The sequence below is a fragment of the Caretta caretta genome, chromosome 12 (assembly GCF_965140235.1).
Source record: "Caretta caretta isolate rCarCar2 chromosome 12, rCarCar1.hap1, whole genome shotgun sequence".
Lineage (NCBI taxonomy): Eukaryota > Metazoa > Chordata > Testudines > Cheloniidae > Caretta > Caretta caretta.
The window spans coordinates 23,407,714-23,424,319 of NC_134217.1; the positions used below are offsets into that span (position 1 = coordinate 23,407,714).

At 41.3% G+C, this 16,606-nt stretch overlaps 1 protein-coding gene across 11 annotated transcripts in view; it reads right to left on the bottom strand.

Annotated features, from left to right (window-relative positions):
* ANKRD27 (ankyrin repeat domain 27) overlaps positions 1–16,606 on the bottom strand; it is a 74,411-nt gene that overhangs the window by 32,758 nt on the left and 25,047 nt on the right. For 10 of the 11 annotated variants that reach the window (XM_048870714.2, XM_048870710.2, XM_048870713.2 and 7 more), the window contains 8 exons: positions 12,074–12,163; positions 11,154–11,281; positions 10,519–10,601; positions 9,608–9,723; positions 8,423–8,515; positions 7,807–8,004; positions 7,403–7,462; positions 7,187–7,303 (listed from right to left, as the gene is read on the bottom strand). In XM_048870714.2, coding sequence (XP_048726671.2) covers positions 7,187–7,303; positions 7,403–7,462; positions 7,807–8,004; positions 8,423–8,515; positions 9,608–9,723; positions 10,519–10,601; positions 11,154–11,281; positions 12,074–12,163 — 885 coding nt within the window. The remainder of the gene's footprint in view (positions 1–7,186; positions 7,304–7,402; positions 7,463–7,806; positions 8,005–8,422; positions 8,516–9,607; positions 9,724–10,518; positions 10,602–11,153; positions 11,282–12,073; positions 12,164–16,606) is intronic. The other variant, XM_048870711.2, reaches the window with a different exon arrangement.

A 16,606-nucleotide genomic window follows, 5' to 3' on the forward strand; every position in this document is an offset into this window, starting at 1 on the left:
ATGAAATACAAAAGCTGTATAAGGCTATAGAGCCATTCAATGATTTTTGAATTGCGCAGCAGAAGATAATCATCTAAATATAGAACACATATTGCGCATATGTAAATAAGCTCATGCTAGTTAGTACAGCAAATACATTTTTCAACCTCACCAGCAATTATGCGTGTACCTTTATTTAGGATCCAGCATTACAAAAGAAATAAAAGCTATTAAAGGCATGTAGCTCCCCATGGATGATGTTTTGGGCTCTTGCTAGGCTGGTAGTTGATGCCAAAGGGGTCCCTTTTTTTTTCTTTTTTTAATAGTAGCTTGAGTCAAAACATGTTTTGCACTTCTACATCTGCATATTAGTGGTTTGTAGTAGTTGCAAGTTCTACTCTACTTCAGTGTTAAAATAAACATTGTCAAATTGGACCCAAAATCTACATTTATTCTAAGTATGGAGTTTGCTTTTTTTTAAATAATTAAAACTTACTATGACATCACTGAAAAGGTATAAAAACATGCAGTATTTTTGCTGCACCTGCAAAAGCATGTTAAAAGGTCTCTGATGACCCAATATATCAGCATTTTAACAAATATTCATAGGACTGTGCTATCACCAGTGATACTAGTGTATAAAAAGATGTTTCAGCATAAGATACTGTGGCAGTTGACCTCATTTCTAAGTAATGGCAAGATTGACATTTCAGCTTCTATCTAGAAATTTCTACATTCTACATCACTGGTAGTATCTGAGCACATTCAAAAGACAGACAGACACATTCCTTTGCCAGATAGAAAGGGTATAACTGAGGGTGAACAAAACGTTTTCAATTTCCAAAGTTCCAAAGAACATTCTGCAATTAATGGAGAGGTCTGCTTTAAAATTATTCATTCAAGTATTTTTGAAGGCACATTAGCAGTCCTATGATGAACATGAAATAAATAAATTAATCAGTAAAAACAAGTCTCCTGTCCCTGTTATTAATACCAACTTAGATGATTAAAACTGAATTTACTTTTCAACATTACACTGCTTGGATCATGATGATAAACGTTTGAGATTTATGTTTTTTGTTTACATTTGTATTGCATTCAGCTTGGACAAAGAAACAGACTAATTGGTTTTCATGTTTTGGTTCTCATGCACTAGCTCAGTACTTCAGTGCTGGAGTTGCAAAAACCAAAAATCTTTTTTTTTGTAATTTAAAAAAAATTATGAATATATAATTATATATTCCAACAAATTTATTACAAAACCTACATTTTGGGCATAAACTACTTAATATCGCTAAATAATTTCTAGATGAAAATACATAATTTATTGTTTTCTGTCCTGTACAAAATTAAAGATGACTTCTAGTTTGGATAAACAGAACTGCTACATAGGCCCAGATCCTGCAGTTGGACCTGCATGAGTGGACCAAATAAATGGGGGAGCAAGTGAATTCAATGGGATTCTATAGGGACTCAAGAATCTCCCAGTAAGGATCAAAATGTAGGACTAGGGTCTCAGTTCTTTCTCTGACTTATTTTGGAAGCTTTAGTCTTTGGTTTCTTTTCTCTACAAATAAAGTAAGAAAGAAAGAAATAGTTGGAGAGGAAAGTATTGTTTATTGGGATAATCTCTTTCTCCAGGCTTTTGGGGAGGAGATTGGAATAGGAGCCTTGAGGGCAAGGGACTCTGAGGCTAGAGTGGTTCATGGGTTCCACTCCCCTGGTTTTCATCCTGGTTTTGGGGAGGTTGCTAAAATTAATTTTGTTAGATTACCATATTTCTAATATATGGTAAAAGCAATCCAGGGATAGGCAATATATGTTTGTATAAATCTACAATAAAACAAATCAAATCAAATCAGGGAGGTCTGTACTTTCCATATCTCTTCCCAATTACTCTCACAAAAGCGAAAACCCTTGGCCCTCCTCCCAGGCCCCGCCCACTCTATACCCCCATCCCTCTGTTGCTCACTCTCCCCACCCTCACTCACTCATTTTCACCAGGCTGGCTCAGGGAGTTGGGGTGTGAGAGAGGGTGAGGACTCCGGCTGGGAATGTGGGCTCTGGGGTGGAGCCAGGGATGAGGGGTTTGGGGTGCAGGAGGGGGCTCTGGGGTGGAGCCGAGGGGTTCGGAGTATGGGAAGGGGCTCTGGACTGAGGGGGGGGATTGGAGTGTGGGAGGGGGTACGGACTCTGAGCTGGGGGTGCAGGTTCCGAGGTGGGGCCAGAAATGAGGAGTTCAGGGTGCAGGAGGGGGCTCTAGGCTGAGACAGTGGGTTGGGATGCGAGCAGTGGTGAGGGCTCTGGCTGGGGGTGCGGGCTCTGCAGTGGGGCTCGGGATGAGGGGTTTAGGATGCAGGAGGGTGCTCTGGGCTGGGACTGAGGTTGTTTGGGAGATGGGAGGGGGATCAGGGCTGGGGCAGGGGGTTGGGGTGCGGGCTCTGTCTGGGGGTGCAGAGTCTGAGGTGGGGTTGGGGATGAGGGGTTTGGGATGTAGGAGGGTGCTCCAGGCTGGAACTAGGGGGTTTGGAGTGTATGAGAGAGCTCCAGGCTGGGACCAAGGGGTTCAGAGGACAGGAGGGGGATTAGGGCTGGGGCAGGGAGTTGGGGTACGGGAGGGCGGTGAGGGCTCTGGCTGCTGGTGGGGGCTCTGGGGTGGGGCTAGGGATGAAGGAGGGTGTTCCAGCTGGGACTGAGGAGTTCGGGGGGCGGAAGGGAGATCAGGGCTGGGGCAGGGGGTGGGCTCTGTCTAGGGGTGTGGGCTCTGGGGTGGGACTGGGGATGAAGGATTTGGGATGTAGGAGGGTTCAGAGTGTGGGAGGGGCTCCAGGCTGGGGCAGAGGGTTGGGATGGGGGTGGGAGGGTGAGGGATTCCGGCTGGGGATGTGGGCTCTAGGGATGAGGGGTTTGGGGTGCAGGAGGGTGCTCCGGGCTGGGACCGATGGGTTTGGGGGGGTGAGAGAGGGATCAGGGCTGGTGCAGGGGGTTGTGGCGCGGGAGGGGATCAGGGGTGCAGGCTGCAGACGGCACTTACCTCAAGCAGCTCTCGGAAGCAGCAGCATGTCCCCCCTCCAGCTCCTACGCTGAGGCACAGCCAAGCAGCTCTGTGTGCTGCCCCGTCCGCAGGCTCTCCCCGCCCCCACAGCTCCCACTGGCCACAGTTCCTGGCCAATGGGAGCTTCAGAGTGGTGCTTGGGGTGGGGGCAGCATGCAGAGTCCCCTGGCTGTCCCTATGCATAGGAGCCAGAGGGGAGGTCATGCTGCTGCTTCCGAGAGCTATAGGGAGCCTGGCTTAGCCCCGCTGCACTGCCGACTGGACTATTAACAGCCAGGTCAGTGGTGCTGACCGGAACCACCAGGGCCCCTTTTCAACCGGGCATTCCAGTCTAAAACCGGACACCTGGCAACCCTATTCCCAATCCACCAATCAGGTGCTGCTGTTTGGGAAATGGAACAGACTGCAACTTTACTATAGGAAATTGACACTTGAAAGCTCAAGAGATATTATCCCTATTGAAGCAGTGCAACTGCACAGGGCTCTTCTGGAAGCTCCCACACAACACAGTAGCCAACAGCAGTAGCCCACAGCATAGCTTGAATGCCTGAAGGCAGAGCTACATTAGCAAACTTTTCAACCATCATTCAATACCAGTGTGACTCCACCAGCTGTAGCAACTGTGGAAGTCAGAGTAGACAGGGCTCTGCCATTTTACCATCATACTGCCTAACACTGTAGCCTAGGGCAGTGGTTCTCAATCTTTCCAGACTACTGTACCCCTTTCAGGAGTCTGATTTGTCTTGAGTACCCCCAGTTTCACCTCATTTAAAAATTACTTGCTTAGAAAATCAGACATAAAAATACAAAAGTGTCACAACACACTGTTACTGAAAAATTGCTGACCTTCTCATTTTTACTATATAATTATAAAATAAATCGATTGGAATATAAATATTGTACTTATATTTCAGTGTGATACTTGAGCCTGTTTTTCACTTGTGAGTCTTGTCTGAATCCCAAGCCCTGGTGTCCAGGGCTGAAGCAGGTAACTTAACTTCACAGGTGGCTCCCATGGCATGGAGCCCCGGGCAATTGCCCTGCATGCCACCTCCTAATGTCGGCCCTGTACTTGTGACCCCCCCCAAAAAATACATCCCATGACCACCCTGGGGGCTGCATCCCCCAGATTGAGAAACACTTATCTAGATGAGTTGAGTACCCCCTAGAAGATCTCTACGTACCCCTGGTTGAGAACCACTGGGCTAGGAGACTTACTATAGTGTAGAAAAGGCTTTTCTGTTCCTCCCTGCTCTCCATTTAGAATGCTATGCTTTGCCTTCACTCCCTTGGTGCCCTGGACCATATGCTGTAAAACGTCAATTGTCAAGGGAGGTTTACCGCAATCTTGGGATTGTCACAGTCAGCAGGGATGTCCTGGGCATGTAGAAATGCGGCATCTACTCAAAGATGAAGAGGGACTTGGATGGGGACTTGTACATATTACTTTGCATATTGTTACATTAAACCTGTGTCCAACTCTGCCAGAGAGATCAAAACAAGGTCATGACTATTGTCAGAGTCTGATTTTATAGCTTACAGCCTTCCTGTAATAGAATGGGATAGTAGGCATACACAGCTCTGTGGTCAACTCTCTGTTAAAACACTCACATCCTTATGCATCCAAGAACTCACGGGAGTTTAACATCAGCAGCCTAGTCAGAGGAACATAGCCATTTGTTATGTAGCTTATGCATGATTCATGAATGGTTATAAAAAAGTCTGGCACCCCTCCAGGTTGTTCTCTCCTCAATGGAAGAACTGTACCTTCCTTTGCATGCAAGCTCACAAGATGCAGAATTCCACCTGGCAAAGTCTGCTTCACTTCACCTACTTACTTGCTATATTGTTCCATTGCCAGAGGGCAAAGCAGTTATTGTAAGATCCTCAGGAGAGAAATTTCCTAAATTATTTGCCTATATCTTTACTAATGGTTCTTTTCCATGGTGCCAGTAAGTCATGGCAAGTCATTTGTGTAGAACACCAAATAGGTCTCTCCTTGCATTGAATTGTTTGGACAAATAGTTATTTAGCAGCCAGCAGCGTGGATGGATAAAGACTGCATTGACCCCTTAGCCCATGGTCTAACTCCTACAGTCTGTAGAGCCAATCCTGCCAGTCTCCTATTCCAGTGGCAATTCCCTACATGGAGAATTTGCAGAATTAGACTCTGGTCTTCTTGCTTAGTGGGAGTAATAGCAGTGAGTCCATGTGAAACTTGGCTAACGGTAATGAACTAAAGTTGGATTACAGAAAAGCCATTAACCTCAACAGACTAAGGTATAAGCTGCTAGTAATCTTTTCTCCTGGTTTGAACTACAGACTCAGCCTATGGAGTGTGATAAGTTTGTCCCTTTAAGAAAAAACAAATCCTCAACCTGTTATTGGGTGAGATTTTGTGTGCATTATACCTTATTTATGGAGCAACATTACTGGGCTTGGCTCTGTACACACAGACATGGACCTGTTATAAGGATATTACAGTGTAAATTACACACTGGAAAAAGTGTACACACAACTAAACACAGTATACAAGAAGAGAGTGATAATACCACATTGTGAATTAACATTTTCAACTCAGGTTTCAGAGTAGCAGCCGTGTTAGTCTGTATTCGCAAAAAGAAAAGGAGTACTTGTGACACTTTAGAGACTAACAAATTTATTTGAGCATAAGCTTTCATGAGCTACAGCTCATTTCATCGATGAAGTGAGCTGGAGCTCACAAAAGCTTATGCCCAAATAAATTTGTTAGTCTCTAAGGTGCCACAAGTACTCCTTTTCTATTTTCAACTCATGCTCCTTCATGCTTTTTGGAGTTATTATCCAAGAGCCTCCTAGAATAAATATTTTGAGAAGAGATTTGAATGAAGAGAGGAGGGATGTGTCCTTTTTTTTGTAAAAGGAAGGAAAGAGAATTCTAAGCAAGAGGTAGTATGGAAGGAGACAAAGGTATTTAAGAGGGTGGCTTGAAAGGAACAGAGGAGTGGGAAGAGGAAGAAGAAATGAAACCTGAGAGGTAAGGGTGGAGGTGAGCAGGGCTTGGGAAGGGAAGATGAAAAGTATGGGTTTGAGGTGGAAGGTGAGAGGAAGTGAGTGTGGAAATTTAAAGGGAGTGACCTGGCAAGAGTGGATTTTATCAGCCGCATTTTGGATACATTGGAACTGGACACGTGACATGCAGGCAGGGCAACAGATGAGATATATTCCTTACTATGTTCTGAAAATTTCTTCCTATGGTTTATTACAAAAGCTAGTTCTTTGCACTTCATCATATTTCTTGTCAACTCCCCGCCTAGAATCTTCTCTTTTCTATTATTAATTTTAAAACATACCATACGATGTTATTTGATTCTGATGCTGAGTTTTATAGACAGAAAAGGAGACTGAATGCCCCCAGGAGCTTATGAACACACAGAGCACCCAGTTAACCACATTGTGATATTAACAGCTGCAAAGTACACTTTTAAAAAAAATACAGTTCCATCATTAACACTTCCTAAGAGTCAAGCAAAAATGTATGCTTAGATACCAAGGTGACAGCCGATACCTCGGAATAGCAGTGCTTCACCATCTGCTCTAACACCAGTAGTGTGCCTCCTCCACACCCAGATATATATATAGTGCCAGGTGACTTAAGAGTTTTCCTCACACTTGGGGAATGAGTCTTTATTTGGCACATTTCTGATTCACGCACAAAGCAGCAGCTTGTTATTCACAGTATTCCAATCCAATGGGTGCTCCACTTGGTGCTCCTGTACAGAGAAGATTCCTGCGTAGTGCAACAGTACTGAAAGACCTCATTGTTTGTGGAGCCATCTCTGACTACTTACTTATGCTTAGTGAAGTGCTGAGAAAGTACAGTACATGATCTTTCTTTCCGTGGAATCCTTCTCAGAGCAGGAAAGTCATAGTGTGTTTAAAGGAGACAAGTGAGGATTTTTCCCTTTGGCTGAAGTGAAAAAACTTCCATTGCCCTTTTCTGGAGCTCTCCCTTAGTTTACTATCAGTGCAGGACTAGCTTATGCTTATTGCTTACTGTTAATTAGCTATCCCAGACAGCTATGTCTGGGGGAGTAATTTAAAATGACACTGTAGAATTGGCACTCAAGGCTACCTTTGCACAGCTAAATACCAAGCTTTTATTACTCTTACCTCTTTGTAATTATTTTTAACTTCTTGTCTGGTGTCTGCTGACGCTGATGACAAGCTAGAGACAGATGACCCTCTGCTGAAGGTGTCTGCTGAATGCTGAGGAGACCTAACTGGAGACTTTAATCAGATCAACAAAAACAAAACAAACAAGAGAGTTTACATCCTCATGTTAAATAGCTAAAATGTATGCAAAAGATTAGCAACTCACTCTGTTACCTCAGAAGCACTCTGTCCCCTTTCAAATGTTAGGTAGTTTAATTCCATCAATGATAAAATCTGCAGAAAAAATATTAATGAAGAGATACAATGCAACTCAATTTCAAGAGGAATTTACTGATGGAAACACAAATTAGCCAACCACTTAATATCAGCAAAAGAGATTATGATGAATCAGATTAAAGCAACAATTTGCAATGTTTACATTCCATACTAAAAAAAAACACTGCCATGCATTTTAAGATGTAAAATATGAGCTTCCTTTCTTGAAAGTGAATGAAAATTATTTTTAATTGTAAGAGTACATGCCCACATATCCCATTCACAACTAAGCTTCAAATACAGCTAAATCACTGTGGAAATGCATTTTAAAAACCTCCCTGCTAGCAGATTGGGAAGAATACCTTAGAATTTAATGCACACTGCAGGGAAGTCTCTTTCATCCGGTTTTGAATATCTGGGTTGGCTCCATTCTGCAGCAGGACTTCTATTATTCCTTGATAGCCCCAGCGAGCAGCTATATGGAGGGGAGTATCTCCTTTTTCGTTACCAGTATCTAGTCTACAAGAGTGTACATCATAATAGACTAAAGCTTTGACACACTGGAAAGAAAAGAAAAACCATCAATGAATTATATCACTGGTTCCCAATCCACATAACATGTGCAATCTGAACAGTAATGCTGGTTTTATTGCAGATCCTAGAATCTACTCCCTCGGGTAGGTTTTTTTATCAAATATATGTCAATTTTTAAAAGGCCATAATAAATAAACAATGAATAGAAGGGACCCAAACAACTAGGTTTTCTAGCAGCTACACCAATGTAAATGGATACCTACATTAAACAAATACTATGATATAATAAAGTGCCAGTTTATGAATTAAAGAGTCATCCTCCAAAACTGTGTTTTATTTACTTTTTTAAATAAACAAATGTAATCCAAATTGGCATCACAATTTCATTGCATGCAGTAATCCTATTAGGATGTCTATTTAGTTTGTTACAAAACAATTACTTACATCCTCATGACCATAAGTGCAGGCTAAATGAAGTGGAGTATTGCCATTATTGTCTTGAACATCTGTACTTGCCTTATAGTGCAACAAGAGAAGCTTAACAGAAAAAGAAAGTCAACATCTAAGTAACAGAAAATTAATGGACAAACAATTGTTACTGCTGTAGCACCCTTTAGGTTTCTAGGATGATGAATTACTATAGTACAAATAGAACCACATCTCTTCTGCTTTAAACCAGTAAGTAAAGATGGTTGTCCTTGGCTTCATGCCACTATTTTGCTCCAGTTCTTGTCACACACTATTTAGAAACCACAGAATATATCTGCAGACTGACTCTAAATCATCCACTGTAGCTAGGTACTTCAGCACAGATAACATGTATATTCACTCAGTGTTCTAAGAGCGCTGTAAAGAAAAAGGCACAATGGGTTTAATTAAGTGCATCATTTCTCTCTCTGAATTTCTTAGTTTTGAACATATGAGTTGCTGTAATATTATATGAAACATTTGTTAAAAAATTCAAGTTTACAACAACTGACTGAACTGTATGATTAGTCTATTTTCAAAACAATGTTTAAAGCATTGTATTTACTTGACTGATCATAATAGCTCTTTTGCATCAATCCAGAGCAGAGATTCCACTATCCTATCAGTCTGTGCTAAACATTAGACATGAATTAAAAAACATATTGAAAAATACTATGCATACATAATGACTAACAACTGAGTTATTCAGAAATAAGCAAAGCCATACAAATCCCATTCTGAACTAATGGGCTTACAAAAGGTAACTGGAGATAATAAGGCTACTTGGAGTTTTGGGAATGCAGAAAAGCATGTCACATTTGGCAAACCTCTCAAAATCTAGTTTTCAAACTAATTTAGAAAATGTTAAATAAAATTAAAAAAATAAAAAACTTGAACCAAGAGGACAGAGGTAACAAGAATTTATTCTCAACATGAGATCTTGCAGATCTGAGAAAATTTTGACATCTGGATTATAAACCTATAAAGTTTAGCATTTAATTAAAATGCTGAAAGGCCCTGAAGTGTGATAGCACACAGTTATAATGAAGCTTTTGCATCCCTGAACAATGATATCAGTAGAGCAGCAATAGTGAGATTTGTTTTTTCTTCAACTTATATATGTATTAAAAAAATTCACTGGTTAATCCTTTCAGTGCTTACTGTAACGTTCTGATATCCTTTCTGACAGGCAAGATGAAGAGGTGTTGAACCATGGTAATCTGTAGCATTGACTACAGCTCCTTTGGAAACTAACAGGTCAATTAATGACGCTTGCCCTATGGAAAATATGTGGTCATTAAAACTGAGAAGTAAACATCTCACAGGAAAAGTTACTTTTCAAACTAAAATGTGAACTTCAAACCTTGACACTCTTCATTCTTGTGCACACTGCATATTCGCTTTCTTAGTACTTGCTCTTTGTTATGAACAGTCAAGTTACTACAGATTATTCAAGGGCACAGCTAAGAAAGGGGGGCCCCTAATCGCAACTAAACTGCAATTGTATCTTGATGGTGAACAGGGAATGGAAAGTAAACTGATGTCACACAAAGTGCTCTGCTATGTACTGTGCAAGTCAAAGGTAATATAAGCAAGAACAAATAAAAAAAAATCTCCAGAGTAGATTAATGTGTCTGCTTACAAGCCTGAGGTCAGGACCAGGACGCACATTCAAGGGGTGGGGAGGGATAGCGTATATCATGCCACATATACTCGGCTACAGGATGAATATAAGACTTCCTACATAACGCTGTCAGTTTGTAATAGGATATCTCCTTTCTGAGGATACCTCCTAATCTACCCATCTGGCTGAAAGAAATGCCAAGGAAAATCAAATAAGAAACCAAAAGAAAATGCAGACAAGAGCACCTGGACTGAAGGGAAAAATACAAGAGTTTCATTCTGGGTCAAGATTTCTGTTTGTCTATCCCACAAGTAAAATACAGTTCACGCAAAACTCATCACAGAATGTAAGTTGAAAAATAAGCTAATGTGTCCCCTCTTTCAAGGACTTAATGAAGAGTAAACAGAAGGTAAATATTACACAGTCATGGAAAGACAGCAATACTCACCATAAATAGCAGCTATATGAAGTGGTGTGTATCCCCTGTCATCTCTGGAAAATGGAGTGACAATGGAAGGATCATTCATCTTCCTATAAAACAGGATAGTTTTCAAGAACATAAGTTAGCTGTATATCAGGTACTGGAGAAAATTTACACACGCACACACTCACTCACTCTACATAGTTTTTACACCTATTTAAGTTTTCAAACCTATTTACCCTCTATCATTTCTCATTAACAGATTATTCCATATGGGTTTTTTACTTAGCCAAAAGAAAAAAAAATCCAGACATCTATTCTTTTGACTGTGAAATCCAAATACAGAGAAGAGAGTCACTCTTTAACATGTCCAAAGGATGTCACACTATCTCCCCTATCTAGGTAACTGAGCTCCCAGCTTTTCAATACTTTCCTATTCAAATCTGCATGCATAATTCTGAGACACCTACAATGTCTTCTGTCCCTCTCAACCTAGATACATACACACACGTACAATGCTAAAATGCAGCCAATATCCCCTCCAACCAGAAGAATTTTCTGGACAAGGCACTGCACATTTCAGTATTGCCCTCATACTCTAAAGGAAACCCTAGAATGCGGACCTTTAGAAAGCTTTTCATATGGAGATGAAGAATCCTTACCCAGAAACCAGCTTCTCGCAGTTGTCACAGAAACAGAGTGGGTGGCACATTTTCTGTACAGTGTCTTTATCACTATCACCTTGACTTAGTAATTGTCCCACTTCCTCCTGGTTACCTGAAGCAATATACTACAAAAGGCCAAGAGGAGGAAGAATGAGGTATTGATGTGAAAAAGCTTAAAATAAAACCTACTTCATCCACTGAAGCAAAAAAACAAAGCAACCGATTATAAATGAAGCACTAGGAGAACTGGTGCAAGGCTGGATAGAGCTGCTGCACATAATCTTCAATGAGTTTTCAGTATAAATAGCCCTTAGATCTGATCTTGGTTTGCTTTTCATAAAAAAAAAATTAAAACAAAATTCACATTGTTTTAGACTCAGTTACAACAATGACCTCCCTCTGTTCAGACACATTATTACTTGCAGTCTCTAGCCATACATGTAAATATGTATAATTAAAAGCTCTGCTTTGTGTCTTTGCACAGGTAAAATTCTCTTTTTAGAATTACATTATGAGATTGATTAACAAAATATGTAGGAGATGGGAGGTGACTGCACTTTAGATTTTTTTTTCAGCAAAACTTCTTGGTTTTAGGCACCAAAGTCTCTAGAGACTAACAGCCATTGGCATTGCAACTCTGTTTTAATGGGCCATTGACTATTACAGCAGCACTATTCCAACTCCATTTGTTTCTGTGCTAGAATCTGTAAGAATACATTGCCAACTTGCAGAAGCTTTGGCACAGAACTGCAATGCACTTATTACGCAGGCACCTCTTTATTGTCTAACATATGGCTTTTTTGGCACTCCCAAGCACAAGCAACATGGCGAAGTCATTACAAAGTGTGTGTTATAGTCTAGAAAACTGTGTGTAAGAGATTGTACATATATAATGTTCTGCAATGCAGATTTTTCACCTTGAACAAGCAATCTATTGGGGTCGTGGACATCTGGGACAGCAAGTTCATTCTTTGTCTCAAGAACTTGTCACTAAACTTCTCAGATTCCTGAAAAGAAACAAGCCATGTCAATCAATAGTCCATATATTAGTAAAAAGAAAGTAGTTTTATAAAAAGTTATTTTTAAATATGCAATACATATATTTACCAGCTCTTAGCTTACGTAACAGGTTAAAGCCTAAAAGTTTGATTTAATACTTAAAATTCTGTATCAATGATTTTGTACATTTGTACAAGAACATCCCCTGCCAGCTAACTGGACGTTAGTCCATAAAATAATTCCCCGGCACACCTTAGACATTTTAGTACTAAAACATCTGAGTTTCATTAACAAAATAAAAATATTTTTTTCTATCAGAAAAACCAAAGTAAAAGCAGCTTTTGAAGTGGCCAAATTGGTGAGAGATATGCCTCATATAAAACACAGACTAAAGGGGGTGTGCCAAAGAGTAAGATGGACCATCACAAAGCTACTGCCTAAAAACAGGCCCAGGGCAGATACTATCTGCTGCCAGCCATGTAGCAGAGTCAAGAAGCAGCCCCAGAATCAGAAAGCCTCTCAGCATCATGCTGGATTTGGCTGAAGGCTTCTCTACCTAACATGGACGCAAAATCTGCCAAGTTAGCTCCTGTGATACTAGTGGAGATTAAATGGATTTGACAGAGACCCATTCTTCAGCACTTGAGATTAAATTTCAAAATAACAGTTCCTGTATTTGCATGTAACAAATACTCAGCCAGTGCCCTGTGTGTGAAGGTTACAAGGCAGCATGTCAAACTGAAGCATTAGAAAAATCAATACAGAGCAAATGAACACAAGACCACTCAGGTTTCCTGGCGGTACTGGAACGTGGAGTTCAACAGCTTTTCTGGAAACTTGGATCCCTGAGGTTTTAATGTTAACACAGTAGGTGATCTTATGGAGAAAGCCTCTCAAAACCATTTATAAAGCCACCATCACCACTAGAACTACTCTTTTAAGAATTTAATAGAAACAGAAATCTGTTTGGTTCAGACTTGTGCTTCCAGATAATTTGGCTATAATTATGGTTTCTTTCAATAGTTAAATCTGTTTGATATAGAGAAATTTTAGGATAGAAACTTGCAAAGGATTATGGGTACATGTGCTATTATACTATTTTTCCTAAACCTCACATGAGCTGTGCTCTCCTTACCGCAATTTCATCAGTCACTAAATTTACAATTGTAAGGTGAATAAAAGGAACTCAATTTGCTTGCACTTATATGAGCTGTTCTCTCCCAAAGGGTGTACAATCATAGAATATCAGGGTTGGAAGGGACCTCAGGAGGTCATCTTTATCAATCTTTAACATTGCTTGTTTTCTTCTTTGAATTTTCCACACAAAATTTTAAAGCACTAACTATTCTAAGAACTTGCTTGGCTTTGATCACTAGAAGCCCCTGTATTTAGTTATGCATGCTAAACCATGGAATAGTTTTTAAACTATGCATATGACTGACCTACAATGGAAAACTCAATACAGACATGTAAAAACTCAATACTGTGATGTGAGACTAGAGAACATGTATATCCTCTAAATTGGTTTGGTTTGTGTTTTAGTTACACACAGAAAAGACAGCAGGAGACTTCAACATTTCAAACTTGGGTGCCTCGCATTCTGGTACCTAAATAGGTAGACAGGTTTTTCAGAGGTTTTGGTGATGTAGCACCTGCTGCTCTCACTGGATGAGTTGACAGGTAGGTGTCAAAATGTGGATTTTAGTGCCTAATAAGAGGCACCCAGGTTTGAAAATGTGGGCCTGAGTGTGTAGTGCAATTGATCAGAGATAGTTTTAATACTGTGAGTAATCACAATCTATGGAATTAATGAACACCAGAAATCCCAGGCAAGTAGTTCAGCACTATTTCCCCCTCCCCCAAATGATGGCAGTCCTCATGCTCCGGAGCACAAGCTTGTCACATATGAAATATCAGGAAAGATTTTGCCCTGTTACATAACTGGCACATATTCCTACATGGGAATAAAGAGAAATAATGAATGGGTAACCTTCTGAAACAGTATTGACCATTCCTACAAGCAAGATAATTAATTGAAACGATAAATTGCACGTTCTGGTTGAGCTACTATGTTCCACACTTCAGTGAGTGAGAATGAGTGTTTCATTTGTTTGTGAGTTTGAGTTTGTGAGCATGGTCCCCTGAATGGATTGTTTTGGTTAGAATACTCCAGATAATTACCAAAGCATTGCTTGTGTTGCAGTAGGACAAGATAGATTGCATTCCCAGAAATTAGAGAACTTTTAAGCACATATCATCTCTTATCTACACGACAAGAGAGACAGTGAAATATATTAGAACCTGCCTTCAACCCCTGCCAAAATCCTCAGACAATAACTGAGTCCAGGACAGTAAATACCTCCATTTCCATCAGTGCTGATATGGGTCACTAATTAGAGGGGATATTTATTATAATGAACACCACTTTAGGCCTTCTGAGGATGTGCAGAACTCTTGGATGGTTGAGGACATGTACTGTCCATGTATTTCAGTGCAAAAGTCTTCTCTTCCCAATTCCACCCCCCTACACACACACACAGGGCAGGTGTTAGGTTCAGAATCTCTGAACTAGAACTTGGTACATTCTGGCCCATTAAATGAAAGCCCTTCATTACTGCCCCCCTGCCAGTGGGGCATAATATTTATGAAGCCCAACTATCCACAGGTACAAATTCCAAGAGGGGCCCTCATAACTCACATGCTCCTCTACTCCCTATCCATTTTACCACCCATACAATAGGTCCATCTAGATATAGGCTTGCTTTTCAACTCCTCTCCCCCCGTGCCTCAATCGCTTTGAGTTTTCTCCACTGTGCCTCTGGCCTTTTCTCATTTTCTTTTTCAAAGTGCTAAGACACATATGCTGTCAACAGGCCCGTCCTGCTGCCTACTATTGCCTTGGATAGGCCGATTCCTCCCTATGTGTTTTGCCCACAGTTGGGTGCTCTAGAGACTGGTGGCGGGAAGGGCGAACGAGCAGGCTGACTGCTAGCAGCTCTTTCAGAAGCTATCTGTCCCCACTGCAGGCAGCATCAGAAGTGGTCACAGCAGAACTAGAGATTCAGCACCTTTCCTTACCATTTAACACCTGTTCTCCCCCCCCCCCCCAGTACTGGACACCTTGGAACGGAGTGAAGGATTCAGCAGGATCCTATGGCAAGCAAAGAGCCTGAAACTTGGCCTAGTGACTAGTGTCTGAGCCAGAAAACTGAAGACCCATTGATTTATTCTTTGCAGGGGCAGAACTAAATAGGAAATTAGGGATCAACATGCAAATTTGTTCAGGGCTGGTGAGAGCAGCAGAGACTACATTACTACCCTGAGTTTTTACCTTTTTCTGTATACACCACCTTCCTCCCACCCCACCCTTCCCTCTGGGAATTTTGCTCTTTCCTGTTCAGCAGCTGCTGGGTGCTTTGTGCTAGTTCCTGGCTCTACTCCTCACTGCCCATGGCTCATAGTGCACTGTCTAGAAACAGTGCCAGTTCTCAGATCCCTTTTTATTGGGGTAATCCAGAAAATTCAGACTGGCCAGGTACTCAGAGGAGGAGAGGGAGTGCTGGTGAAGAGTGGCCCCAATTTCACTTCCCCACCCCATGTGGGTCCTGTCATTTTCAGGCTTCCCATCTTTCTTAGAATAAACGTTATTGCTGCCCCCCCAAGCCACAGTGCTGCAGCTGCTAAAGGAGCACTGTAGTATTCCCTAGTTTGCACATCCCTAGAAATGGCACTAATTATGGGGCCACCATGGAGTCCCAGCTTTCAATCCCCTCTGACAGTGGGAGGATGAGGGCTCCTGCTGCAGGCTTCCCACACAGACAAGGAAGGGGGGGGAGGGGGGAGGAGAATGAGATTCCCTAGATACCTGAAGCTGATCTTGTTGCTCCCTGGTGGTGCAGGCTTTCCTTAGAAGTCAACATAGGACCATTCACCAGCTAGGTAACAATGGAAATTGGATGTAGGAAGGAAGCCCAGAGGAAGAGAAAAACTAGGAACCACCAGCACATTCAGAGTCTGCGCTGTCCTCAGGTCATTTGAAAGGCTTATGAACCCTCCAGGCTGGAATCACTACTCTGCATATACTCTGGCTAGAGAGATTTCAAATGCAACAAGCTGGTACCAGGGAGATACTCTTAGGCACTGCTCAGGTTGCTGGTTCTCTTACTTGGAACTTTGGAACAATCAGTGTTCATTCTCAGAACAGACATCTAAGATTGGCAGCACTGTCAGAAAATTGGAACAACCTTTAATATATAGTGAGATCTCCTGTAATGTAAAGAATTGCTCTATTCAGTTGTGAAGACAGATGGGACCAGACTTAGAGGAAGGCAATTTTTATTCTTTTTTAATGAGCAACTTGTTTGATATAAAACTAATTTTGTCTTTTGAAAAAGACCACAATCCACCAAACAGTTTTTTACTGGCATCTTCAAAACAACGCGTTTTTTTTT